General features: G+C 38.1%; 5 protein-coding genes and 1 long non-coding RNA gene across 6 annotated transcripts; 4 read left to right on the plus strand and 2 right to left on the minus strand.

Annotated features, from left to right (window-relative positions):
* Positions 1 to 76: 76 nt before the first annotated feature.
* On the minus strand, positions 77 to 21,452 carry LOC124190942. Its single transcript, XR_006873193.1, has 26 exons — positions 21,256 to 21,452; positions 20,362 to 20,598; positions 18,423 to 18,529; positions 18,249 to 18,356; positions 16,934 to 16,991; positions 15,399 to 15,564; positions 14,938 to 15,070; positions 9,982 to 10,120; positions 9,606 to 9,793; positions 8,922 to 9,018; positions 8,703 to 8,836; positions 8,412 to 8,628; positions 8,179 to 8,328; positions 6,967 to 7,087; positions 5,264 to 5,781; positions 5,100 to 5,193; positions 4,528 to 5,035; positions 4,126 to 4,297; positions 3,943 to 4,052; positions 3,603 to 3,745; positions 3,209 to 3,308; positions 2,885 to 3,143; positions 2,536 to 2,811; positions 2,235 to 2,457; positions 1,187 to 2,174; positions 77 to 116 (listed from the first exon to the last, which is right to left on the minus strand). It is a non-coding gene; the product is annotated as an uncharacterized LOC124190942 (long non-coding RNA).
* Positions 4,861 to 6,052, plus strand: LOC124190939. Its single transcript, XM_046583832.1, has 3 exons — positions 4,861 to 5,067; positions 5,131 to 5,211; positions 5,286 to 6,052. The coding sequence occupies exons 1-3, from the start codon at positions 4,861 to 4,863 to the stop codon at positions 5,934 to 5,936; spliced, it is 939 nt and encodes a 312-aa protein (XP_046439788.1). The 3' UTR covers positions 5,937 to 6,052.
* LOC124190937 lies at positions 11,742 to 13,568 on the plus strand. The gene is made up of 8 exons (XM_046583830.1): positions 11,742 to 11,829; positions 11,928 to 12,147; positions 12,216 to 12,353; positions 12,414 to 12,476; positions 12,538 to 12,600; positions 12,664 to 12,726; positions 12,782 to 12,934; positions 13,004 to 13,568. Exons 1-8 carry the CDS (start codon positions 11,812 to 11,814, stop codon positions 13,462 to 13,464), a joined length of 1,179 nt encoding a protein of 392 aa, XP_046439786.1. The 5' UTR covers positions 11,742 to 11,811; the 3' UTR covers positions 13,465 to 13,568.
* LOC124190938 (adhesive plaque matrix protein-like) lies at positions 16,946 to 18,256 on the plus strand. Its single transcript, XM_046583831.1, has 2 exons — positions 16,946 to 17,047; positions 17,119 to 18,256. The coding sequence occupies exons 1-2, from the start codon at positions 17,027 to 17,029 to the stop codon at positions 18,127 to 18,129; spliced, it is 1,032 nt and encodes a 343-aa protein (XP_046439787.1). The 5' UTR covers positions 16,946 to 17,026; the 3' UTR covers positions 18,130 to 18,256.
* LOC124190941 lies at positions 19,566 to 20,013 on the plus strand. Its single transcript, XM_046583834.1, has 2 exons — positions 19,566 to 19,674; positions 19,742 to 20,013. The coding sequence occupies exons 1-2, from the start codon at positions 19,605 to 19,607 to the stop codon at positions 20,002 to 20,004; spliced, it is 333 nt and encodes a 110-aa protein (XP_046439790.1). The 5' UTR covers positions 19,566 to 19,604; the 3' UTR covers positions 20,005 to 20,013.
* A 335-nt stretch (positions 21,453 to 21,787) lies between the features above and the next one.
* LOC124190940 (complement C1q tumor necrosis factor-related protein 4-like) lies at positions 21,788 to 22,807 on the minus strand. Its single transcript, XM_046583833.1, has 3 exons — positions 22,652 to 22,807; positions 22,235 to 22,537; positions 21,788 to 22,156 (listed from the first exon to the last, which is right to left on the minus strand). Coding segments are annotated over exons 1-3 (507 nt in total). The 5' UTR covers positions 22,654 to 22,807; the 3' UTR covers positions 21,788 to 21,954.
* Positions 22,808 to 26,747: the final 3,940 nt, after the last annotated feature.

The raw sequence follows: 26,747 nt of genomic DNA on the forward strand, positions 1-26,747 counted from the left end.
AATGGTTGTTACCTGTTCCATTTTGATGGCACCTTCGGTAGAATACAATAATTTTGAACACATAAATGGTTGACAGCACAGCAGTAAGCTGCACGACCCTTTCAACACGTTTTCTCCTGTAAGTTGATGAGATACATTAAGTTTATCCAAGATCCAACATATACACGGAATAGAACACATCACCGACTATTTACAGATGAAATAACTCGAATTTACCTGTAAATACATTGGTAATTTTCGAAGAAAAGATAGCTTAATTCTTGACAGCAAACCGCCATAAGCCCAAAACTGACACAAACAATTAACACGCCATCTATTAAACACGCCTAAAAACTCATTATTAAGGACTGGACTTAAGATGCTCACAAAACTTGAAAATCGCATTTTTGTTTGCTACAACCTAGCATTCAATCTTGAGATTAGTACAGAGAACAAAGCTCACTTGCTGGTTTTATGCAAATTTCCCGGAAGTATACCGGAAGTAAGTGATAGCCCCTTAACCATTGAGCTGTCATGAAAATAAACTAAATATTCGTGATCTACGTGAAATTTGGGGTCGATTAGATGTGATTTAAACGAAATCCAAAATTTGGCCAAAATCGAGAATTTTCCTGAACTATAGTTCAGGAACATTCTCAAAACCGGAAGTACGCGTACGTAGAAAAGAAAACATGAACTTTACCACAAATTTGACGAAGATCAAGAATATGTGGTTCTTTTGTGCGTCAGATGAATATTTACTGAATTACTGACAGAAATGAGAAAACCGGAAGTAGAAAATAAAAACACATTATTAAAAATCTAACAAGTGAGCTTTGTTGGTGGAATAGTTATCGTCAGTTACCACACATAAACTGCCGGAAAATGTTTACAGGGATGTGCAAACCATGCTGCAAAGTAACTGAAACTGACTATTTTGACAGCTGAAAATGATCAAAGGCTACGATGAAGGAAACTTTTAAGTTATATCTATTTTGACACTTCGTTTGCGACTCGCCAGAAGGGCCTGATTTAGGAATTATTACGCAGACACAGAACAGAGTTTAAAGCAAGTATTATTAGTAGAAAATTTAAGAAAATAAGTCAATTGTCGTCGGGTATAAAATATAATTGCAAAAAGAAAACAATACAAGACCAAGCAATAAAAATAAACTACAGTAAAAGAATCAGAATCAGAGAAACTTACATTTTAAACGGCGTTGAATTTATTCCAAAAAAGGTAAAGAAAATCACGAAGAAAGCAGCATGAAAAGCAGCAAGAACTTTTGACGTGACAAGAAAACAAAGCGATGCCAGCGACATCTAACAAGGGTAATTGGTAGTTGCTATATACGTGTTATATCAAAGACTTTAGACGCAAAACACATTTTGTGACTGATGCAACACGCACACACAGACAATCTCATCATTCCTCGGGGGGCGAGAGAAAAATAAGGAAGGGGTATAAATTCATAAATATATAAATCGCCAACGACGACATTTTGGGTCAATTGTCGTCGGATTGTTTCATAATCCTCCCCAAAAAAAGCTGCACAAGTTTAGAAAACATTTTTTAAAAAAGGAAATGCAGAGACAAAGAACTGCCTTCGGGTCTTTGGCCGACTCGTGGGTCATTTTTGCCAATCATTTTCAGATTTAAATCGAAAATTTGCGTGAGAGAGATTTCTGGAACACGACAAATGAACATCTTAAAAGAGAGACTGAAGGTGGGCTTGGCAGTGAATCCAGTGATCTTCCGAGATGATGTGCTCGGCCGTCCGCTTCACCCGCCCACTGCCACCGGTGGCGACCACTTGGCTGGTGGCTTCGATGCACAGGGCGACGAATCGGTTCTGACAGGAGACCTTGTCCTGGTCCAGCAACTTGCCACTGCCGCCCGTCTGCTGCTGCTGGTGTTGGTGGGACGGAGAGGAGGTGATGAGAGAGGCGGCCACTCCGGACGTCTTGGCGTCGCTGGACGTCCAGGCGTCGCAGTACGAGTCGAGTTGGCGTTCGCCACTGGGTCCGGCTCCGAAAGGAAGTGTACCGTCGACATACGGCCCATTTGTGGTAAAATGGCAGAAAGAAACTCGTTCGATTAGTGAATTATGTGACGTTGATGAATTTCGTCCGACATTAAGCGGAAAACTGCAATCAATCGGTTCTGCCAACTCTCCTGTCCATTGACGTCCTCTCTATGGAAAAAAGGTACAAGATTACGACATCATTCAACTGGATGAAAACAAGAGACTCACTCTGTTCTTGGCAGCAGCTGAATGAACGCTTCCGGACGAAATCAGGAACCGTCAGGAACGCAGCGGTGAGGAACATCAACAAGTTGGCCATCATATTCTCATCACCTGTTCTCTTCCAAGTAGTTTGCTGAGATCGTTGTGCAAGTCTCGACACTCGGCCGGCAACTGAACACGTGCAGACTCGAGTCGTAGGCTTTTTAAACCTATCCTCTATGGTGACTACCTGGATTAGTGCCGGGCAAACAAAGAACACGTAAGAGGCTGCCGAATATGTGAGTAGTATACAAGAGTCTTGTGTTACAGGAGGAGGAGGAGGTCGCTGCCAAAGTCTTTTACAAAAAGAAGAAGAAGATTCCGACGTCTTTCTCTGTCCCCTCTGGAGGTCGCAAACCCCCCCGCGCCCTCACTCTCTTCCTTCCTCTTTTAAAGTCAACGTGGCGCAACCAAATACGCCCATCGTCGTTAAGGTGCAACGACACGTGATGTTTTTAACGATCCCAATTCAATAGATGCAATATCTTGTGTGGCTGAACGGAAACCCAGACTTCTCGATGTCGTCACCAGACCGGAATCGTTACTGCGACAAAAATTGAAATAAAAATTTTAAAAATATGCAAAAAAGTAAGAAATGGCGTGTTGGTTGGGAGTACTTGATTCTCGTTTCTTCACGTGACGCCATGGAATTGTGTGAAGGTGATTAAAGTCACGCTGGATCAAACACGCACTACAACCATGGCTTCCTAATTCCCCAAGTTCACGGCCAGGGAGGGGAAAGCGAATGATATACATGCCAGGCACATAACGTGAGTAATCCATCATTATTATGGGCAACGGAATCAACACGAAAGACGGGAAGAATTGTGGTCTCTGTCACTTAATTCCTGTGTCAGTTTAGAGTTGAACTTTTGACTGAACATTGCAATAAAAAACTAGACACTTACCAATTTACAACTAATCTCTCTCGATCAAATTACCATTTCAGAAAATATTCTTGTAGCTAAGCTTCAAGTCTTGCTTCTACAAAAACACCACCTGTATAGACTGCATGAAGATGCATCACATTATCACCATGTCCTGTTTGGAAAAAGCAAAATCATTAAATAACATATAAACCTGTACCAGATGTTAAAAAAAAATATATGTTATGGAAGACAAGAGAGAAAATAATCGTGGCAAGTTTAAATTAAAATTTAGACCAAATTAGCAGCAGCAAATTCTTATTAAAATCACAAGACAAGTTTGTAAAAGGGAGTTGGTGTTCTAGTTTAATCTAAAAGAAAATTGCAATTCAGCACAAGCTTATCAGACAAGTCTCTTTTGACAAAAACTCTATACCCACTACAACATTCTAATTAGACTTCAAATTACCATTTCAAGATGTATTTTTTGCTGTTACACTTGAGGTAACACTTCCCCACTTCAGGATAACACCAGAGATGTAGACTGCTTACAGAAGCTGCAGCTCAACTTGACTTGAACTCCCTTTCACCAGCTGGCTGCAACAAAGCCACCTGCATCACAGAAATGAAAATCAGAATGTGCCATCTGCTCAAATTCTTTAATAGATAAGGAAAGGGATATCTAACCTTAACATTAACTAAAAAATAAAGGCAAATTTATACATATTCAATCTGCATGGGATAGCATTTACTTAAGTTCAACATAAAAAATGCTAACCTCTTCATTTGGCTTACAATTACTTGATTACCTATTCATATTTCTTCTTTTCATCACATTAGTCAGAGTAGAGACCCTCACAAAAACGCAACTTCATGCAAAGGCAGTGACCACGTGGAGAAAGGCAAGATCTTTGACATGCTTTAACAAATAGATTGAAGAAGATTAGCAAATGGACTTTTCAAAAAGTGTGAACTCTTAAAGATTCACTTACTTGTTTTAAATGGTTCACTTTTGGTTCAGCTTGGTCGAATGGCGTGGAAATACCTCATCTTGTGACGAAACGTGCAAAATATAACAAGAGCAAGAGACGACATTTTGGGAAATTGTACGGCAGGCCACATGATCAAACGGAATTGCCAAGTATAAATTCCAGTACACGTTACCTGTAAATTCACCAAACACAAAATTTCATTTTTAAATAACTTTGTAGAAGAAAAGCAGAAAATGTCAGGAAAGAAAGTAACCAGCATTTTGAAAACAAAAACAAACCCCCTACATCCCTAAACACTTTAATCCCTAAACACACTGGAATATTTAGCCACCTAGTGACAGCCTTTGCAACCACGGACTGTGTTTTTGATTTCATATTTCATACTATAAAGCTTAGGGCTACCAGCTGATTCTGGATTCGAAACTCGAGAGCACGAGAGGTTGTGATTGCGTGACTGTAGCATCGTGATTGTTAGATTGTGTATCGTGAATTCGTGACTGTAGTGACTGCTTATGACGGAATTGACTCGAAGTTCGTACTCGTACCTTCCTGGTTGAGAAAAAGTTTGAAATACCTTGACTTTGCTCGAGTACCACAGTTGGCAGTTGCTCGAGTATTGAAGACTTAAAATTTTTCTTCAGTTTCTCATTACGTAATATTATTCTACTGGTTTTTGTCAAGCTGTCATAATTAACCGTGATTCATTTGTGTTTCTTAGATTCAGTGAGTGAAAAAATGAGTAATACTCCAGAACACAGTTCAAGAAAAGATAACAGAGGAAAACGGAGGAAATTATTTTCTGGGGAAGAAGGAACAGCAGCAGAAAGTCACTCTTCCAATGAAGAAAGGGCAGGGAGATGGGAGCGTGCTTCTACCTCCAAAAGTGTTGATGCTGTGGAAATGAGAAATTCTGTTGTCGAAGAAGAAAATTGTTTCTACCAGGTAAATAAGGAAATTTGTGTCTGATGTCTTACCATTAATCCTTTAAACATGTGTTGTTTGTAGAATGCAGCACAGGCCTCTCCCACACAATGCCCTAAAGCTGGAGACGTGACGCCTAAACATAGTCTGCGTATAAAAACACCGGTAATTACACATTCATATTTAAACTCCGTGCCAGATTTAAACTTGATTTAACCTTTGAATGTTTTTCGATACAGGTTAAGAACTCCGTCCCAGAGATGAAAAAAGGATTCGGAGATTGGAGCATAGAAGAACAAGAAAGACTCCTCTCCATCTTTAAAATCGGTTTTGATGGAGATTTCAAGAAATTGGCGGACCAATTTCCCAACCAAACTGTTGATAGCGTACGCTATCTATTCACTCAATTTGAGGAAGACAGGGATAAGGCTGCTTGGGAAATTGTTTTGAACACAAAAATTGAAGAACTGCGCCAGATGAAAGGTGTTGACTACTCTGAAAATCTGCCACTCCACTTCCAACTGCACTCTGGAACATACCCAGCTCAATCTCCAGTCGGAAGGGTCGACTATGGAGCTATTTACGCCAACATAGCAGCATTGATGCGGGGTGAAATAATCGACAATCTTGACCCAGTGACAAAGATGCACTTTATCGGGCTGTGGAATGTGCACAAACAACGTATCCTGGCTGGACCAGAAGTTCCCTTTCCGGAATTCAAACCAAAAGAGGGATCTGCTCTCGAAAGGAAGATGGAGTTAGCAGAACGAAGATCTGAGATATGGGCTGCTGACGAGTTGGCAGCAAAGGAAACTATTCTTTCGGAAGACGTTCCTACTATCGAAGAGTTTTACTTGTCACATGCGTCACTTAACCCTTCTAATGGATAAATTTGAGCTTTAAATTATTTAAAAAAATTGAAATTCGATGTTACGTGTTTTGCTTGAAATCGTTTCGGCTTAAACTGTGTTTTAATAAATTCAACCTGCCATTGCATACTAATCAATTACTTTTCGAATATTTCATTGAGAATTGTCTTGCAAGAAAACCGGAAAAGAAATGGTTGCTCAGAGTTATTATTAGGTTTACTGTTCAATCAGTAGGACTATTATTATTATTTTAAAATAGCGAAACTTTACTCTTATAAAGATTAAATGCTTTTCGGGTGGGAAATGAAGATGAAATAAAGCCAAGCAAAAAATTTCAAACCATTAAGCTGAATAACAATTATATCTGGCTGGTTAATAAATAAAACAAATTTGATGCTTAGGATTAAGTTGGCTCATCCCCGCTGATTTGGTTTTCATAACAAACGCTCGAGAATGAGCTTGAGCGAATGAAATTAAGCGTGAGAAAAACGGGTAAACCTCGTTTTTGTATACACAGGCCTACAGAATGCTTGTTCTTTGGAATGTTTGTAAATCTAGAGTATAGTCTCAGAAAGATACAGCGGAATCCTTTATCTTTCTAGCGAATTACGATGGCCAAAAAATCGTCGGATTACAAAACAAGCTATTCAGAAATAGATAGGCGAAATGGTAAAGCAATTCAAAATGGACGAAAAGGCAATCAAAGCAACAGTAACAAAACCAAACTCGGACAAACTAACTGCGTGATGATCACGACAATTAATTTCCAAAATGGAGAGCATCAAGCTAAAATTCTAGATTGCAATGATTACAATCTAGATTACGTTGTATGCGCTTATACAGTAATACAAGTTGGGATAAAAATAAAAACCATCTCTTAACTCTCGTCTCAAATACGTATTTGATACTACTGTCTATGTCAAAATCTGAAGCTTAGAAAGTCCTCAGGAAAAAATAAAAATAATCGAATCGAGTTGCTTCGTGGACTGAATCAGCGGACACGAATAATTTACGAAAGTTCGAGGGTGTGCATAAACTCGATCCATCCTACCTTAACGTTATGATAGCTGATCTGTATGCAGTTCTAGCGACCAACAAGGTTAACCCAATTTTTGTGTCGACATTGACGGCTCAGACAACTCTGCTCGGTGACCATTACAGCATCAGTCCTGCTGGAAAATGAAAATAAAAGTAAAAAAATAGTACAAATGAAACATTAATTGCAAATTTAAATTAAATTCACTTGAACTGAACATTATTCTTTGAATTAAATCAAAAGCATGACATTATATGTAACATCGTCAAAATACAACTTTTTTCATAGCTAGAATTCATTCCCCTACCACACATACACAACTTTAATTTCCATTCCACCCAAAATTTGTTTGCAAATTATAGACTTGAACTCTCTTTATACAGTAATGTGCATTTCAATTTATATGGATTTTAGCCCCCTGATCCTGTGATCCATGAAGCTTTTAACATTTGCTATGACTGGAAATATATTCCATTCACTTTACTTTCATATGTGACACAAAGCTACTCTTAATGCGGAAATGAAAGAAGACGAAATTTTGCAAAATGAAATTACTCAAATTAGCACATTACCACAAATGCCAGGACTTGCTTTTCACTTTCCTTCAAGCTTAGGTAACAACACTCTGCCTTCAATTAACCAAATGTTGAAAATACTCATTCTGTAAATTTGAATACTTAAGAAATATAAGTAATTCTGACGACCAAATTTGCTTGGAAACGTGAAATGACAGAGCCGTAAAGTAGTAAACAATTTTACATTTCTTTACAGAAGAGTGAGCGGCCATTTTTGTTGTTGATGAGGGTTATTTTAGTGACACCTGGTGGTAGCTCTAGAACCTTTCATTGCTTTCCTTAAGATTTGCTTGTTTTTTGGCTTATAATTTAATTGAATCAATTTAAAAATCTGAGCTCGCTTTCAACATCTATCAATTGAAAGGTTTTATAAATGTGCAATTTAATTTAACGTAAAAGCTATTTCAAAGATAGCCAGAATTTGGCCAAAATGAATGGCGTGAATGGGAAAGGAATGAGTCAACTTGCATCTCATTTTACTTTTCTAAATATAACGATAAGGAACATTTTTCCGATAGTGCCGCGGTGGCGTTTACGCGACTGCGCAGGTTGCTTCAATGCACTGGCAATAAATTCATAAACTGTTGTTTAAAATTTGCCTCATTCAAAGGAGCGGACAAACTGATTAAACCAATAACGATTATATATTTACCTGATAGAGTGATAGATGTGATAATTTTCTCCCATTTTGTCAACAGTTGAATATAGGGGACCTTGCGAGAAAGGATCGTACGACGATGCGAACATCATGTTGGTTTGGGCCTAGGATGAATATCTCTGCAGGATTATTTTTCCGATTCTCCTGGATTTAAAAAAAATTACTAATGAATTTAAAAAAACTGCACCAAACATGTTATGCTTATGTGTGCTCAAAAATGCAATTACACATGCATAAAATATGCTACTTTTGATGCAATTGATAGCACAAACACACTGGATAGGGCGAGGTAATGTCCATTCCGATATTATGGCAGTTGTTTGTTTTCTCACAGAGATAACACTGGGAGGAGGGAAAATGAATAAAATATAATTCGGACTGAGTCACCTCCGATATTCTCATCTTCAAGGACTTGGTGATTTGAATGAACGCTGTCAATGCGGTCTGTATTAATGTCACGACAATGGTATTCAATAACAAGTTATCTACGTATACGTGTGCCAAGCCAGTTTATTTACCTGTTTGCATCAAAACAACCTTGATGTTTGAACTGAATGTAATGGGCAATCTGATTTGCCGACAATATGACAGAGTACCCCATCAACTCGGAACCTCGTCTTTCGTCAACAGTCACGCGACAGCTATGAAAATTCTGGCATAAGAATTTGCATAAAGATTAGTTACATTATTTCTTAGAAATGGAAAAAGCTAATATCAATCATAGGGAATTTTTTTACCTTATTTAGCTTCGGATCACGATGAAAGGCATGGGAGGTTTGAAGAGAATTTGATTTCAAAAATGCCAGATTAAAGCCTTGACTGCATCTTAGAGGACTAAATAGATAAAAAGAAAGGTAAAGTGGGAAAAGAATAACGTGCATATAATTAAATTAACAGAACAGAAGAAGTGAATTAAATACCGAATAACAGTGTAACCACAGACATTTACATTTACTACATTTGATAAGGAGTCGCTAGTTCGGTAAAAGTTAAAAAACACAAGTTAGCAAAGTTAAGTTAAAATATAGTTTTTTTTTCAGGTGTTTGTAAAAAAAAAAAAAAAAAAAAAAACTCTGATCTATACAATAAGAATAGTCACCATTTTACTACGCACTGTTTGGATACTACAGGATAGAGTACAATACTACAAGGTAAAGTAGTTAGAGATCTATTAGTTGTTTCTCCCGGAAGCTTTCTTACGTTGCATTTTGATCATTGTGTATGAAAATAACAGAAATAAACGTTGGGATTAAAATCACTACAACTCGAACACGAATAATCTAAAAAATTTGAGTGAATTAACACTTAAACAGCATCAAAAGTGAAAGAATACAGTCTTCCTCCTCTTTAACGTAGGGATGAAACAAAGATTATTTCGCTATCTTTATTTAAAAATAAAATAGCGCGTAAAATAGTCTTACCTTAGTAGCTGATATGGAGTACCGGCCACCAGTTGAGCTTCCAGACTCGGAGATATCGGCCAAACTACCACCAATTGCCCCATACTATGGATGTACGTCTAAGCTATTACACCACGCACTGATGATGGAAACCGTTTAGGAGGTGCTCCAGCGATGTTTTCGGTAACCTCTCCCTTCCACCTATCGTCCTCGAAATAAAAACAAAACAATGGTTGAGAAATACACACCAGAAACGAAATTGATTCGAGTTTAACTTTCCCTGACAAACGAACTTCGTCCTTGACAAGAACCTGATCGTTCACTGTTCAATAAAAATGACTCATGCAAGACAGCGGACGAAGACGAAGATTAAGCCAATAACGATGAAAATATTTACCCGATAGATGCGATCATTTTCTTCGCTTTCATCGACGGTTGAATGCAAGGCTGGCGAAAAACAATAGTACAATGATGATGCGACGTCATATTGGTTTTCCAAGGGCGCAGATCTCTCGAGAACTATTTTCAAGTTTTTCCTGAATTGAAAAGAAAGACAAAAAAAAAACATCTATATGCATCAATCAAGTATACAATTTTTTAAATGCTAATATGAACAGTCCGATGTTTGTCTGAAAGACTTTGGGACTCGCATAAGCTGAAGTGCATCTGAATTTAAATAAACATGTTTAGTTCGATTTTGTTATCTTACGAGAACATGTTATTGGCAGTTTAATCACGAGGAGACATCAGCACGAATCAAAAAAGGGTACGTAGAGAAGGGAGTGAGGGCACGGGACGAGGTAAATATCCAATGATAGTCGATGTTTGTTTTCTTACAGAGCTATCTCTGATATTCTCTGCTTCAAGGTCTTATAAATTTGAATGAACGTTGCCACTTCTGTACGAATGTCACGAACTCATGATAAGGGTATTCACCAACACGTTCTCTAACTTGTGCTAAGCAAGTTTCGAGCAAGTTTATCAATCTAGCATCAGAAGTTTCCTACAAATTGGGTACATTTATTAAAAATTGAAAAATCTTTTTACAACTTCACGGCGAATTTGTTTACCTAATTGCTCCTTCCAATGTTAAAAAAAAAAAAATAAACACGAAAAGTTTGGGTAAATTGAGATTTTCGTTCCTAAAAAGTCAAGGACTTGACTGCAGAGATAATGATGAATAAATGAAAACTAAGTGTAATTGGCAAAAGGAAAACTTAGGATAAAAAAAATTAACTAAACATTTGAAATGAATATGCACCTGATAACAGTTTTCATCCCCGCGAGCAATTACTTGGGTGTTCTCAGTTGTCTAAATCAACTGATTTCGATGGAAAAAAATGTTAGGGGAAAAATGGAAAACTAAATGGAGCAAACTTTACATAAGAAAAAATAATGCGCCCTGTAGTCTACGTGTGAGGATGGTGTCGGATTCGCTTTAAAATAACCAGCACATGTACATAGGCCTACCACAAATATATATCTTAGGCTAGTATTAGTCTAGCGGGCAAGAAGAGAAAATGCCGTGAACCAATCGATAGAAACATGGATGGTGTAAGAGTCGCGCCAAAGCAACCAAACCCATATCACAAATATTAGTTTTAGTCGCTGGGAAATAAAAGAAAGTTCCAGGAACCAGTCGATAGAAATTTTATACTTTTGATTGTAAACAATCTGAAGCCCAAACTTGATTCGCAAGAACGATGATGGAGGTTCGTACTTCTTTTTGGTTTCCATTAAATATAGTCGACGTTTTATTTTTATTACTTTAGTTGCAAAATCTTGCATTTAAAAAAATTGTTCTTGCATTAATCTTTCTTTTACGTACCGGTTCTTGATCTCTACTGCCATTCCGCCATTTTGTATTATAGAAAGAAGCGTATCATTTCAACCTTGAATCGTTGAATCTGCATATCCCGTATGCGATCACGTATGGAAATCAGGGTTCATCGTAAGGACATCATGATTATTCGCGCTGTGTTCCAGTATCTGACACACCCTAACATAAACGTCTTCCACCTATTTCGAACAAATGTGATGATTCTAAAAGGGAATTAAGGAAATACTATCGCACACAGCAAACGATTTTCTTCCATCCCCCACCCAAAAAAAGAGAAGAATCGCACCTATAAAAGACGGGACTGACTTCTGAATTTTCACACAATCGACGACAACTACAGTTCAGCAGTAGGTAGCTCGAAAGGACAAATTGATCTTGATCACAAATATGGCAAACTTAATTAAGGTAATAAAATTTAATTCAGTTATTAGTTTCTAAAGCTTACGTTTTTGGGTGCCTGTAAAATGAAACTGTGATGTATGTGTGAATGTTTCAAATTCTAGTGTATGTTGGTACTGTCTTGCCTGGTGGTCTCTATCGCCTCGGCTCAGTTGCCATCCATCACCGATGGCTTCCATCCCTCCTCATCTGCAATGCTGCCGACCCACAACTCTGCAGCCGTTCCTACCACTAAACACGATATCACCTATCACGATTACCCTACTTCTACGCTGTTAGGTTCCCACGTTGTATTCTTAACAACATGTCTGAAGGATCTGAAAGGTAAACTAGAGATATCACAAATTTAATTAGAAATGAAATTTTAAAAACAACGTCGAACGAAATTTCAGATTCCAACCACAAATTGGCACAAACATCGAAACTTTTGGTAGAAACGAATACCGCCGTTGACAATGTAAAAAAAGAATTGGAGGAAATAAAAAAAATGCCAAGTTCTAACATTGACAGTTTCAAAAATGAGTTGAACGGTAGGTTTAAAAAAGATGCCTTTAATCAAACTTAAAATAACCATGTAAAATATGTTGCAGATACAAAGCAACGTTTGACTGAAGCCACTGCTGTAATTGGAACTTTAAAGAATGAATTGAACGGTAGGTTAAAAAAGATGCGTTTAATCAAACATAGAATAACTATATGTAACAAATGTTGCAGATTCAAAGCAACGTTGGACTGAAGCCACTGCTGTAATTGAAATTTTAAACAATGATTTGAACGGTAAAATTACGAGTGACAGAAACATTTTTTGATTCGCCAATTTTATTGACTACTTTTTTGCAGTCGTTAAACAAGACGTACAAAGTACGAAGTCCAAAGTTGGAGATTTGACGTCAGAATTGACAAGTAGGTCCCATTACGTTAAAACGTCTTAGTAATTAACTTGAATTTTTTTTGGCAGAGAGTACAGCCTCCTCATCCATTGGCAAAATCCCCACCTCATGTGCAGACCTTCAGAAAATTGGCCACAAAAAAAGCGGAATGCATTCCATTATGGAAAGCAACAAAGTCGTAACGGTCTATAGCGATTTCACTAAATTATCAAACGATTCAGGTACATTGCCTATTTACTCAAACACCTTATGGTTGCTTTGACCCTTTTTTTTTAAATGAAACACGACAGCTTTACAAAAATGGATCGGCTATGCTGACGTCAAATCCCTTCCCACCTTTTTCTACGCTCAGAAAACGACCCGATTCTCCACAAAAGGTGTACCTATTCCATTCGAGTACGAGAAACTCAACGTCGGTAAAGCCATGAACGGGCAAAAAGGAATCTTCACAGCCCCACGCAACGGCGTCTATTTCTTTGCCTTCAGCGGAGTTGCGACAATAACAGCACCAGATGGTTATATTGATATAGCCTTGATGGTGAACGGTAATCAAGTCGGATTAGCCGAGTGTCATTCCAAGTCAGGCAATGGTGAATGGGAAACTTTTTCGCTGCAGTCGACGATAGATCTTAAAGCGGGAGATCAAGTTTGGTTGCAAATCATTGTCTTGGGCTCGGCTTATATACAAGACGACAGTGGCCATTACAAACACTTCACTGGTTGGTTGTTATCTGAAGATATTTCCCCGTAATTAAAGATCAAGTTCTTGTTTCTCCCAGAAACTTTCTTACGTTACATTTTGATCATTGTGTATGGGCATAAAAGAAATAAACGTTGGGATTTAAATGACTACAACTCGAACACGAATAATCTAAAAAATTGCAAGGGAGTGAATTAACACTTAAACAGCATCAAAAGTGAAAGAATACAGTCTTCCTCCTCTTTAACGTAGGGATGAAACAAAGATTCTTTCGCCATCTTTATTTAAATAAAGTAAAATAGCTCGTAAAATAGTCTTACCTTAGCAGCTGATATGGAGTACCGGCCACCAGTTGAGCTTCCAGACTCGGAGATATCGGCCAAACTACCACCTATTGCCCCATACTATGGACGTACGTCTAAGCTATTACACTACGCACTGATGATGGAAACCGTTTAGGAGGTGCTCCAGCGATGTGTTCATTAACCTCTCCCTTCCACCTTTCGTCCAATCCTCCTCGAAATAAAAGAAAAACAATTAGTTGAGTATACACACCAGAAACGAACATTGTAAAAATTAACACACAAATTAATTAGAAATTTACGATACATTTTCGACTTTAAACAAGGATTTTCTGATTAACTACGTCAATAACAAGAGAATGTCCATGACAGAAAATTACTTTTGAGTAGACCGGAACGCAAAAAGGAGTACATATATATGAATAAACTTTAGGCATTACCAAAATCATCAATAAAAAACCACCACTTTTTTCTACGCTCAGAAAACCAGTCCATTCTCAGCACTACACGTCCCTATTCCATTTGAAAATATAAAACTCAATATAGGTGGAGCCATGGATATAAAAGCAGGCAAGTTCACAGCCTCTCGCAAAGGAGTTTTTTTTTCTTTCAGCGGAGTTGGGAAAATTTTCTCAACAGGTGGTCATGTGGATGTAACCTTGATGGTAAACAGTAAAGTCAGTAATCCAGTTGGATATGGCGAGCGCATGTCCCTAACTGGCAGAGAGGAATGGCAAACTTATTCCATTCAGTCTACGGTAGATCTCAAAGCAGGAGATCAAGTTTGGGTTAACATTTCATCCTTAAATTCGGCTGTTCTACATGACGAAGCTAAACAATTTACCCACTTCACTGGTTGGATGCTACAAGAAGATTTGTCTCCATAGCTAAAAATCAAGTAGTATTTTCTACATGAAACTTTCTTACTTCGCATTTTTGTCATGGTATGCGGTCATAATAGAAATAAATCTTGGGATCAAAATTGCTATTATTTTGACTTAAAAATTAATATCTGATAGGCTTAAAACTACATTTCGGGCGGAGAAAATTGTAAACAAAGAAAAACAGGGAAGTATATAAAAACGAATCGACTTGGTATCGTTCTGACAAAAGGTTATAAACCTTGAGGTCGCGAAAATAGATGCTTTATGAAATTTCGGAAGTTATTGACAGGAACAAAGCTGAAAGCACAAATGAAAATTGATTCTTTGAGGCGTCCTACCTTATTGTGATCGGCAGGCATATGTCAGTAGTCCGGCCAACCATTGTAGTCAGATGCACATGTACAGTAAAATGATACCACGCTGATAGATGAATAGAGTATAACTGATTTTCCGGGAGTCTTCCATGTCCTGCTTAAAAAATAAATAAATCTGTGAATAGCAATTTCGAGATAACTTGTCGAGGTTGCAACTTGTTTTCTTGAGCTCGGCTAATGTATAAGAACATCAATGGTATTTTACACATTTCACTGGTTGGATGCTTTAGGAGCATATTTCTCCGTAGCTAAAAATGAAATAATAGTTTCTCCCTGACGTTTCTTTGCATTGCATTTCGATCAAGGTGTATGGTAATAACAGAATAAAAGTTGGGATGAAAATCACTAAAACTCTTTAGTCTAAAAATTATTTTATTGGAATGAAATTATTGGAAAATGAAACTAGATTCTGTGAGGCATCCTACCTTAACTTGATGATAGCTGATCTGGGATGCAGAACTGGCCACCACCCAGGTAACCCTCATTTTTGTGTCGACACTGACGGCCTGGACTCAGCAGCTTTCCGGTCAAAGCAGTCTGTTACAGACGTGCATAACAGACGGTATCTTCAATAATCCAGCACCAATCCTGCTGAAAACATAAATTAAAAATTAAATTACTTTGAATTGAACATCACATAATTCTTTGAATTGAATCAAAAGACAAAGCAAGACATTATGTACACCATCATCAAAATGCAATCATACCTGGAATTCACTCCCATCCCACACAAACTTTCATTTCCATTGCAACTCAATTTTTGTTTGCCAAATGTGGACTAGAAGTCCCTTCCCTTGTACTGTAATGTGCATTGCAATTTATATGGACTTAAGCACCCTGATCCATGCAGCTTTTAACATTTTCTTTTACTGAAAATGTGAGCGCCTGAGCGGCTATGTTATCTGCTGGTGTGTTATTTTAGTGATGGCACCTGGTGGAAGCTCTAGAACCTTTCATTGCTTTCCTTATGATTTGCTTGTTTTTTGGCTTATAATTTAATTCAATTGTTACCATCTCCCCAATTTTCAAAATCTGAGCTCACTTCCAACATCTATCAATTGAAAGGTTTTATAAAGGTGCAATTTAACTTTAATGTGCTTTTACGTTTTGACCAGAGTAGAAGCTGAAAGACGTGAATTGATGGACCGGGCAAACTCTGCTAAATGCGACAAAATTAAGGATAATTTCTAGGCGGAAGAATCGCAGGAATAGTATCACATTAGAATACCACAATAAAAAATAGTAATCACAACAGTATCACAACAGAAGCTGTGATTCCACGTTGATCGATTGATACAGTATTGGAATTTTCAGGCAGAGATCTTCCAGTCACCAGCTATTTTTTTTGTGAAGGTTTACCCAAGTGACAAATTCAAATAATAACCCAAATAGTGAATTCTATACCACCTATATCTCTGTGAATTGTATCGAGAGAAAACAGAAAAATTCTGATTCGTTTCTATTTCTGGTTTTGTTGGATAGAAAGTTGGTTGGCGCGAATATTTCTTAATCGAAAACTGAATCACTTAGAAAGCTCTTGATGGTGCAGGGGAATCCCTACTTTCTCGATTCGTGGTTATTAAAGGCCTCGCAGCAAACAGAAATATCGCTCGCTTTGATTTACCTACTTGCCTTCCTCAAATGAAATTTCGTAAATTACTGAATTCCAGTCACCTTTCTGCGGTTCATTATCGCCAATATGATGATAGAGTAGCGCAAAATACATTAAAACGACTCCACAATTCATCCACAATACCGAAGCTATACGGCAACTAATGAAAGTGAAACGATAGAGCAATCAGTAGCTCAACACAAACCAGAAAACCACCTACGACCACAAGCGGGAAAGCAAAGGAATACGCGCATGAAATCAAGGGGAAAATATAAAAAATATTCTGTCTGTTTGACAGAGAAGGCGTTGCCTTTGCCACATGATATAAATTCAAGTCGATACGCTCACCTGTCCATCAGTCAAGTCCTCGAGTGTTTACATCGACGTAGCTCCTCCGAGGAACACCCTGTGATAAATAGAAACCAAACTAATTATTTCAACATGAAACGCGAATTTTCAAAGGTAAGTGCAGTGAGAAGTGACCAGGATTATTGCGTACTAAAAGCTTGTTTGCTACTTTACATTTCATGAAGTTGCTGACCCCAATCCTGCTGACTGTATTAGCTGTAGCAGTAATCGGACTTGACGACAATTTAGCGACCGAAAGTAAAGCGAAGGCCCAGAAAGTGGCCCACAGCAGCAGATTGGCTAATCAATTGAAGACACAAGATGTCGGTCACCTTTATAGACACGAAAACGGATATCGTCCATCAAATGTGCAACACGACAAGTACAATCAACTATATTCCAACTATGAAGCGCCCAAACTACAGTACGGACCATTCGGCTCAACGAAAAATTACAACCCAGAACCAACTTACAATCCTTACGTGCCCGTCTACCCCCAAACGCCTTACACTCGTCCTCAGACTTCGAATTACGACTCGTCGTCGTACATCTACCCTCTTTCTTACTACACCGAACCACCGACTTACGCCTATCCGCAGCAATCTTATCCGTCGCCAGCCTACTCGCCATCGGTCTACGTTCCTCAAGCATACACTGAAGCTCCCTATCCTGCGACATCAGATTTTCAATACCCACCTCTTTACTACAAAGACTTGAAGAAAGTACAAAGACCTTTCGACGCTGTCACTGTAAGTAGACCCAGCGAACACGCCGCTAGCAACCACAACGAGTACACTAATAATTATGACGAATACGTTAACATTCCAAACGAATACGCTCATAATCAGAACGAATACCCAAACATTCCCAACGGGCACAGTAATAATCACAACGAATATTCTAACATTCCCAACGGATACGGTAATAATCAGAACGAATACGCCAATAATCCAAACAAATACGTAGGCGTTCCCGACAAACATGCTAGCAGTCACAGCGAATACGCAACCGGCAACACTCAAAACGGATACCATAATAATTCCAACAAATATGCAAGCATTCCTCACAAATACGCTAACACCCCTAACAAATACGCTAACAGCCACAACGAATTCGAATATAGCGCCAACGACTTTCCCAAATTTGACGATTTTTTAAAGCACAGTCTTACTCAATTTCCAAATTACAGAAATTAAGGGAAAATGGCTTGGCTAGAGGTAATGTTGTCGATTATTGAATGGCGGGGCTATTCTAACAAATTGGACAATTGTAAAAGATAGAACTGAAAATAAACCAAATTAGCAAATAAACTTACTATGAACTTTAACTATCTCTTTCATTTGTAGCAATTTTAAGGACGATGGATTGATACTGGCTCGTAAGGTACCAAAATTTACGGTGGCTTTTCCTTTGATCGGATAAGCTGTAACAAAAAGGCAATTGTCTCTATCGTAAATTTTTTTATAAATGTGAGTAACAGCTGCTTTACCTAATATGGTGGTTTGGGAATTACTTTAGGGATGCAAAAACCCCCCGAATCAGTTCACTTGCGTCAAGCTCTCTGGCTGGTCCAGGTTGGGTGGAATAGAAAATCTCCTGAAAATAAAGTGTCATAAATGTCAATGTTGGTTATTTTACGATGCAGAAGAGCATTATTGCACACAATAAGATTTGCTAAGGTTGCGATACTCATGACTGTTCATAAAATGCTTCGAATGTCACTCACTGATAAAGGGGAAAAAAAATCAACCCGGGCTTTTGAATCGAACCGAAATCCGGGACATTATCTTTACCAGCACGGCCAAGACACCAACTTCCTCAAAGCTGTTTTGCACGCAAAATTTCATCACCGTTGCAACTTTTTATTTGCTATAATAACGATATGCTTCTCTCCTTTGCCGTGATATGTGAGTGATTAATACGGACTCGGAATCACCCGTACCTTATCGGTGCAGCTTTTCACGCTTCCTACTTGTTGCAATGACAACAGAGGATGGGAATAATAGAATCCAAAGTTCAAGTATGCAATAACCCTCTGAAAAATAGCTCGTGGTATCAGTTTTACTGTTTTATTCCAGTTACTTCTAGTTTTCACTTCTAATCCTGATGCATAATGCTGCGGTTCGCAAGGGAAAGACCCATGGCCCTCGAGATAGTAGTGCCGAGTAGTGCATCTTATCGAATTACTTAAATAGCAGAAACTGCCAAAGTGACTTTATTCCCATTCCACGCATAGGCGTTGTTTCTTGACGGAATCACGTTTACGCAAAAAAAAAGAAGAATGGACCAGAGAACCATCAAGTTGTTAATAGTGGCTTTTACCGTTGTCGGAGTTATTGTCGTTGTTGTTTCTTTTAATATTCATGCCAAACTTGAAAACTCCCTCACGACTAATCCTGGTAATTGTTTTTTCAATCCTGACACTAATCGTAAACTTAGCTCCTTATATCGCGTAATCAAGCGAAACTCTGAAGATTCTACAGAAAGTGACACTGCCGAAGAGGATAGAATCAAAATGCTTTGTTGGACGTTGAATAAAAATTGTTATTGCTTTTCTACACCAACCAACAAGGTAAAAAATCAATCTTATTAAGCTTTCAGATTTTTTACAATAATTGATTTTTAGTCCTATAATTGGTATGAAGCAAATCAATACTGTAAAGGAGGGAATATGGCTCTCCTGAGTCTTGAAAATGAAGACGAGGATCGGCTAGTCTACAAACACATTAAATCAACACCAGGTGAGTAATTACGTACGAAAATGCAACAATCTCAAAATTAAAATCTATCTCTTCCGCAAAAATTAAGCACTGAACAGCGAATTGTACTGGACATCAGGACAACATAATCTAAAATGGGAGTGGGCCGATGGCGAATCAATCAATTACACAAATTGGAAAACGGGGAAATCGGAACCTAACGAGGAAATTAAAAACGAAGCCTATTTATATCTCGACACCAGTTACGATTTCGAAAGTGGATATTGGTTTGCGTCCAATAACTCACGTTTACTTCAATCTAGCGATAATTCGTCGTTCTCCCGGCCTATGAGTTTCATCTGCGAATCATAAATGGCTTATCTAAACGCAACAATTTTACTTTTTGTTGTTCTCAAAGGACTTTTTTCTTGTACGGTTATCTAAGAAAAGAAAATCTGATTCGCTAAATTTTTTTATAACTTAGTCTGTTGTGTCAATCGTTCTGTGAAGTGCGTGAATAAAATTCGAGTAGGCACGAAAATAAAATAAAATGTTTACCTCTTTTCTTCTTTTGTTTTGTTTTCTTGGGTAATTTGATTATGTCCTACTAGAAAAACCGTCAATTTCCCTACTTAAACCTAATTTAGGAGTAGGCCTAATACTAGTGTAACCTTAAGGAAGGTAAAAAAGAAAAAAGACTTTTTTCCCTTTATTAAAAAAAAAGCCTACCTTAATATGGTGTCAAACTGTCAACTGAATGGCGTATTAGTTACAGGAGATTACTGCAGATTTCACTTCGACATCTGCCCACTGGTTGATCTGCTAGCGTGGTACCAAATCACGTAGAAATCCCAGTTTCGAAGGTATCGGTCCAAGTATACTATTCAGTCTAGCCATTCGCCATGTTGAGAGATGGAAACGGTCCTGGAGATGCTATCGAAATGATTTCGTTAACGTTTCTTCTTCCTTGAAAATACATAATAAAAAAAAAAGAAACGAAAAAGAAAAAAACATTAGTGTAGAAATATACACAAAACAAAGTTTTAAAATAATATTTCTTAATAAGAGGGGTTTCTTTATTTACTAATTCTAATTCAAAATCTCAGCAACCATACTTGAATGTTTCTTAATAGGACGTGTAGTCTAGTATGTGCAAAATTTTCAATTAAATTGGAGAAATACTGTTTTAACATTTTCAACAAGAATTTTTTAAAAAGAACTAGCAGTTATTTTTCAGAAACAATAGAAGAACAAGGAACCTGAAGAAGTCAGGCTTTTTGTTTTAATTATGGATATTCAGTGATTCTCGGTTGAATCCCAGCACACAGCCCTTCAAGAGTATGATTTAACCGATTGAACCATGATACACATTTTTAATAGTATGAATAAAGATTAGATTTTACTGAAAATGAAATTGGATTCTGTGGAAATATGGTAAGGAAAGAAAAGTTAAAACCTTTTCGACAATGATCTTCCTCTTGCAGGCAGATATCAGTCAATTTCCATTGAACATTATGCTTTTAACTTATTAAAGTAGATATAGTGTTAAAGAGGTAAACTGCAAAACGAGATATGAAAAAATATTTGCAAACATGTGGCTTTATGATTGTCATTGGTTCATACCTTTTTTTAGATCCATCCCAAACATTCAGTGACGACAATTTTTACCGTTTGTAAGTACTGCGAAGCTTAAGACTTTAACGAAGGTATATGTCATGGCTACTGGCTAGTCTTGGATAATAAAGAATGAAAAGTAAATTAAAGAAGATTGTATGTGTTAAGAGTGATCGTGGCTGTCGACCTGTGGATCGTGATTCTCAGACGAGCAGACGAAACAGTAATAATAATGGACGATTTCAACTAAATAAAAAACTGTTGCCGGATGATTGTTTTTGAGAAGGCCAGTTTAAATAAATGTGATTTTAACACGATTACGCGAATACGAGAAATAATAGATAATTACTGTTAAGATTATTATACTATTAGATAAAGAGTAAAAACCACTTGTAAAAACTTCAAAAAACGCGGAAAAGAGGGGGACGGATTTTTCCTCATTATTAGAAAACATAACGAGTTTTGCGGCTTTCTAGAATATAAATGGAATAAATAATTTTACTCGATTCTCAATCAAATGCTCGCGAAAGAAATTTGTGACTTGCATAATAAATCGCTTTATTCTCTTACTAAATCAAGAAAAACCATGGAGAAATCACGAAAAGAAAGGTTATCACCAGAATGATAAAATTTTGAAAATAACAAAGAGGAAAAGTGAAAAACTGAACAGGAATCAACCCACCAGTTGGTTGATTAACTAGTATGATTTTAATAAATTCGGAAGCCTGAGAAACTGGTGTAGCCATGACGTCCAACTTTCGAAGTTTCGTAGATTTCTCCTTCCCTAATGTTGAGGTAGACTCGATCGTTCTTCTCCAAATTCAAAATGGCCGAATTGGATGCTGATTGATATCCGACTTGTTCGCCCCAACCAACAACGATTTCATCACTGTTCTTCATCAAAGCAGTTCTGCAATTAATTGATTACAAATGTCAAATTAAGGCGATGAGAAATAGGCCGTGATGAATAAAAGCTTAATGAACTTACTTGAAATGATGGCCAGATGCGGAAATGGCGGTGAAGGTAAAGAAATAAGAGCCCGGGTAGAAGCAGGTAAATTCGCTGCTTTTCGGATTCCAGCCAAATCCGACATCACTCAGCGTAGTGTCGAAGAAGATCTTGGAATTGGCTTTTCGGCTCCTGTCAGAGGCACGTACGGCGCTGAAAGCCACAGGTTCAATAACGCGGTTAGCTCCAGATGAGGTGGGTGACACAGATGACGAATTATCAACCGGGATTGCGAAGATGGCCGGAAGCGCCATAGCGCAAACGAGTAGTAACAAGCGGAACCTGACAGTCGGGGGGAAAAAAACGAAGAAAAGGCAAACAATAATTAACAATCGATAATAATCCGTAAAACATCGACCTAGTAAACAATGAATAGGATGTAGTCGTATTACATACATGCTTAGTTTTTGTTCGAAGCGATGCGAAGGAGATATCGTACTAGACTGTTGACTGCTCGTACCCTACTGATCATTTTGTCAACTTTACCTTTTTATAGTTAATAAGAGATGCACACCAGTCACGAAACTTCGAGAACAACTCGGAGAGCTTCTTTCACAATTGAAAATCGATGAATAATTCATATCGAGGCGCATCCACTGTCGGCAGAGCCTAAAGAATCGTCAATGAACAACTGATGATTCAGAACATTTTTACTCGGCATTTACGTCTCTATTGATCAACATCAAGACAAGGGCAGACGCGACAAGATTTGTCAATTGATCTGAATTAATATTTTTTTAATGAATACAAAGTAAATGATTGAGAAAGAAGATTCTTATTCTCAAGATCCAGTTGTTTGACTAGAATAATCATCTATCCGACTTTGAAAGTCATGCTGGCAGCTGACTTCGAAAAAGAATAGGTCACTAAAGGTACAGCATCTTGTTTCTTTCCGTGAACAAAATAATTTTTCTTATTCTAATTTTAATTCTATATTTCTAACAGTGATTGACTCTGACCAGGGAAAACTGGAAGATTACCCGGCCAGTGGTCAAGAGAGACCAGAAGAAGAGCAAAGAGTGCGAAGAACAGTTACCACGGGATCGGTTAGTCATAGAAGAGTTACTGGATTAGCCTTATGACCATCAAAAGGCTTTCCTCAAATCATGAAGACTTCAAAGTGCCCGATCGACTTAACTTCTCTTTCTCTGGTTATCAAATTGGAATCATACCGGTAGGTAATGATCATTGTAATTTTCATCATTTTTGAGAAGGAAATGCAAATAGTTTTTACCCAAAAATGAATGTCACTCTAGCTTGACTTTAGATCAAGCATCTCTTCAGGTACTGAATTTCTGAAGCGCCTGATTACCAATTGGGAATCTAGGTTCAATGAGAACTCACCAGAGGTCATCACTCGGGAGGCGAGAACACAATGCCTGGATTCACTAGATTTGTGACATTACAGTGGCGCCAGAGCGGGTGTGTGAGCAACCAATGCTGCTCACTAGGAGATTCGAACATCGAACCCCTCGTCACAAGGCGCACCAATTACTGTGTGACGCAACGTCTTAATCAATTCACCCAACTCCTCTTGTCATATTTATAATTTAAAAATGTAATAATGATAGTCGCCAATCCATAATTATTAAATGTAAATCCTTGTCGCCATTTGTTATTAAAATTTCACCAAGTTTCACCAATGGCGAGATTAATCAATCAGCATTCAAAAAAATTTAAAATCAACACAATATGTGTTGACATGGGAATATCGAATTTTTTTTTTCAAAACAAACCTTCTCCTATTGACGATTCAACTTATGCTTAATTTGTCTGCTAGCCGAGTGTAAAGACACTGGAAGTTAAGGATGGTAAGCCGTTTTTTCGTAGTGGAGTCAACGATTTCATCTAAAATAATTATATTCAATTAATGTATTACCTTAAAAATTGTTGAAATACATTCGAAAAAATAAAAACTTCAATTAAATTATGATTTCAAGTTATTCAAATTGAAATTAAATTAATAAAACTTGAAAAATGAGAGAAAATTGCGTGCTGCGAACAACGGTTGCATTGCCGAAGTCTATAAAGGAGAAGCCCATTTAAAACTACATCATTGTTCAGTTTACCAAAACTACCACAATTCGAAAATGGCAGATCTCTGTTTTCTCTTTAAATGTCTTTCTTTGTCGGAGAAACGGAAGCGTACTTTTGAATACGAAGATGAAGGAATTGGACACGGCAGACCCAAGCGGATTTGTTTGACCGAATCATACGAGTTAAATGTTGGGCTGCAGAATATTGGAGAGAAGATTCACCTCGAAAGACCCAACAAACGCCAGAAAATGGACGCAGGTGATAGTCCCCTCCCGAGAGATAACGGAATAGAAGTTGATAAAAACGTCGAGGAGATTGCGCATAACTTGCCACGAGACGAAAAGAACAATCGCCACCGTCTAACGACTCATCCGGAACCGAATCCCGTGTCCGTCCGGGACACCAACCGATTTGATACCTTGCCAACTGGCCGAATCGAAAAAGGACAACTGACCCGTCAACCCGATTGCGGACACAGCAGTTTGAAGAAGAACTTGGTCGTGAACTCGCCCGACCGCGGCCGGATCGTCGACTCCAAGGGTCCGAACGTGACTGTTGAAAATGTTAAGGATCTCAATTCCCTTCTGGATTCGAAGCGGAAAAAATTTGCGAATTTCAAAATACCCCGCAAAGTTGAGTCACATCCATCCGATTCCTTGACGGGGTCTCAACTGAACGTGACTTATGCCCCGGAAGTGGACGAGACTCCAACACCCAAAATGCCCACGAAACCGGAGGTGACCATCAAACAAGCTGAGGACCTCATTTTTGGATACATCAGTCATTTATGGACTAACAGCGACGAACCAAATCTCGAGACTCTCACAAAGCGAGACAAAACGAACAATCGCCAACATCGCACGCCTCCCCCGGAACCGAATCACCAGTCCGTCCGGAACACAAATCAATTTAAGACCTTGCTAACTGGCAGCAACGGAAAAGGACACCAGACCCGTCAACCCAATCGTGGAAACCGTTTGAAGAAGAAATTGGTCGTGAACTCGTCCGACCGCGGCCGGATCATCGACTTGAGTCCGGGGTCCAAACCGAACGTGACTGCTGAAAATTATAAGGATGTCAGGTCCCTTCTGGATTCGAAGCGAAAAGAACTTGCGACTTTCAAAATATCCCGCAAAGTTGAGTCACATCCATCCGGTTCCTTGACGGGGTCTCAACTGAACGTGACTTATGCCCCGGAAGTGGACGAGACTCCAACACCCAAAAAGCCCAAGAAAAAGAAGGTGACGCAATTGAGTTTTCATTCAGGCTAGCTAGGCAAGCTATAAGTCTTACTTTACGGGGAAGTTTCACTGGCTTGGATTTGTACGTTGGATGAGCTTGGATTGCCGTCGTGGATAACTTATCGGAGACTTGGATTCGGAGAAGGATTGGCTGATTTGAGTTTTTGTTCACAAAATTAAATAAAAATAAAATTCATAAAATAAAAACACCACACTTGTTGTCTTATTTCATTGCCGTTATATTTTTATTTCAACTGTTCCGGTAGGATAACAGATGACAGTTTTTTAGGGAATCCTAGCTGGTTCCAATGTCAGAATTCACATGGTATAAGAGATCTAAAGCTGAAATTATAAAGAACTTGGCCAACATGGTTAAAAATCATTGTGTTGTTTAAACCTTACATTTTTTACTCGAATTGAAGGGGGAGTAAACTTAATATAGATTACACTATTATAGCCGCTATAGAAAACAGTTACTAAAGCGATTGATAAATGGCTATAACAAAAAAATTACAAAAGCGATGCGCGTTTTAAAGTGTCAAGTAACGGCTGCAAAGATACCGGATTAATCATTTAAGAGCGAAAAAAATGGTGGCTTAAGGAATAAAAAAAAATAACAGATGATTACAAAGGGAAAAAGCCTAAATGTGTTGGTTTTGCTAAACACGGTGACGAGTAGACAGAAGCAATTTCAATGGGATATGAACAGGAAAGATGTGGCGTCACTTCCTTAGCCCGACAGAGAAAGAATTTCATTCATCAACGTAAACAGAAAAAAAGAACGATTAGCCCTAACCATTTAAACTATTTCCTGTGAGCGGGATGAATTCGAGGCCGAGGCCTTCTTTTTACTCCACTTCGTCAACATCTCAGAAATAGTAAATACCAACGCCATCTCCTTCTTTGATAAATAATCGAAAAAAACTTTGATAGAAAAACCGCCTAATTAAAAACAATATCCCAGGTTTCCTTTTACTTCATTTACCCTTGATAAATTGAAGTAAATGGATATACAGCTTAACTTGCAAAATTCGAGGAAGCAACGACGATAAAGCTGAAAATGTCCTACCTCCGTCATGCTGGCTGCTGAAATGGATGAAGTCCCAGGTGGAAACATGACTTGGAAGGTGGCTGTGCCATTTGAATATCGTTGACGGTGTTATCTGTGGAACAGGAGCATTAGATGACAAAAGTTCTGTAATTGTGAGTTGACC

The sequence above is a fragment of the Daphnia pulex genome, chromosome 3, assembly GCF_021134715.1.
Source record: "Daphnia pulex isolate KAP4 chromosome 3, ASM2113471v1".
NCBI lineage: Eukaryota > Metazoa > Arthropoda > Branchiopoda > Diplostraca > Daphniidae > Daphnia > Daphnia pulex.

Bases quoted from the DNA above. Each gene is read 5' to 3' on its own strand.
- LOC124190939 (XM_046583832.1), top strand. From the start codon at position 4,861: ATGAGTAATACTCCAGAACACAGTTCAAGAAAAGATAACAGAGGAAAA. The intron at 5,068-5,130 runs GTAAATAAGGAA...TGTTGTTTGTAG, and splicing joins AAGAAAATTGTTTCTACCAG to AATGCAGCACAGGCCTCTCC. The intron at 5,212-5,285 runs GTAATTACACAT...TTTTCGATACAG, and splicing joins GTCTGCGTATAAAAACACCG to GTTAAGAACTCCGTCCCAGA.
- LOC124190937 (XM_046583830.1), top strand. The intron at 12,727-12,781 runs GTAGGTCCCATT...TTTTTTTGGCAG, and splicing joins TTTGACGTCAGAATTGACAA to AGAGTACAGCCTCCTCATCC. The intron at 12,935-13,003 runs GTACATTGCCTA...GAAACACGACAG, and splicing joins TAAATTATCAAACGATTCAG to CTTTACAAAAATGGATCGGC.
- LOC124190938 (XM_046583831.1), top strand. From the start codon at position 17,027: ATGAAACGCGAATTTTCAAAG. The intron at 17,048-17,118 runs GTAAGTGCAGTG...CATTTCATGAAG, and splicing joins TGAAACGCGAATTTTCAAAG to TTGCTGACCCCAATCCTGCT.
- LOC124190941 (XM_046583834.1), top strand. From the start codon at position 19,605: ATGGCTCTCCTGAGTCTTGAAAATGAAGACGAGGATCGGCTAGTCTAC. The intron at 19,675-19,741 runs GTGAGTAATTAC...GCAAAAATTAAG, and splicing joins ACACATTAAATCAACACCAG to CACTGAACAGCGAATTGTAC.
- LOC124190940 (XM_046583833.1), bottom strand. The intron at 22,157-22,234 runs GTAAGTTCATTA...AATTAATTGCAG, and splicing joins GCATCTGGCCATCATTTCAA to AACTGCTTTGATGAAGAACA.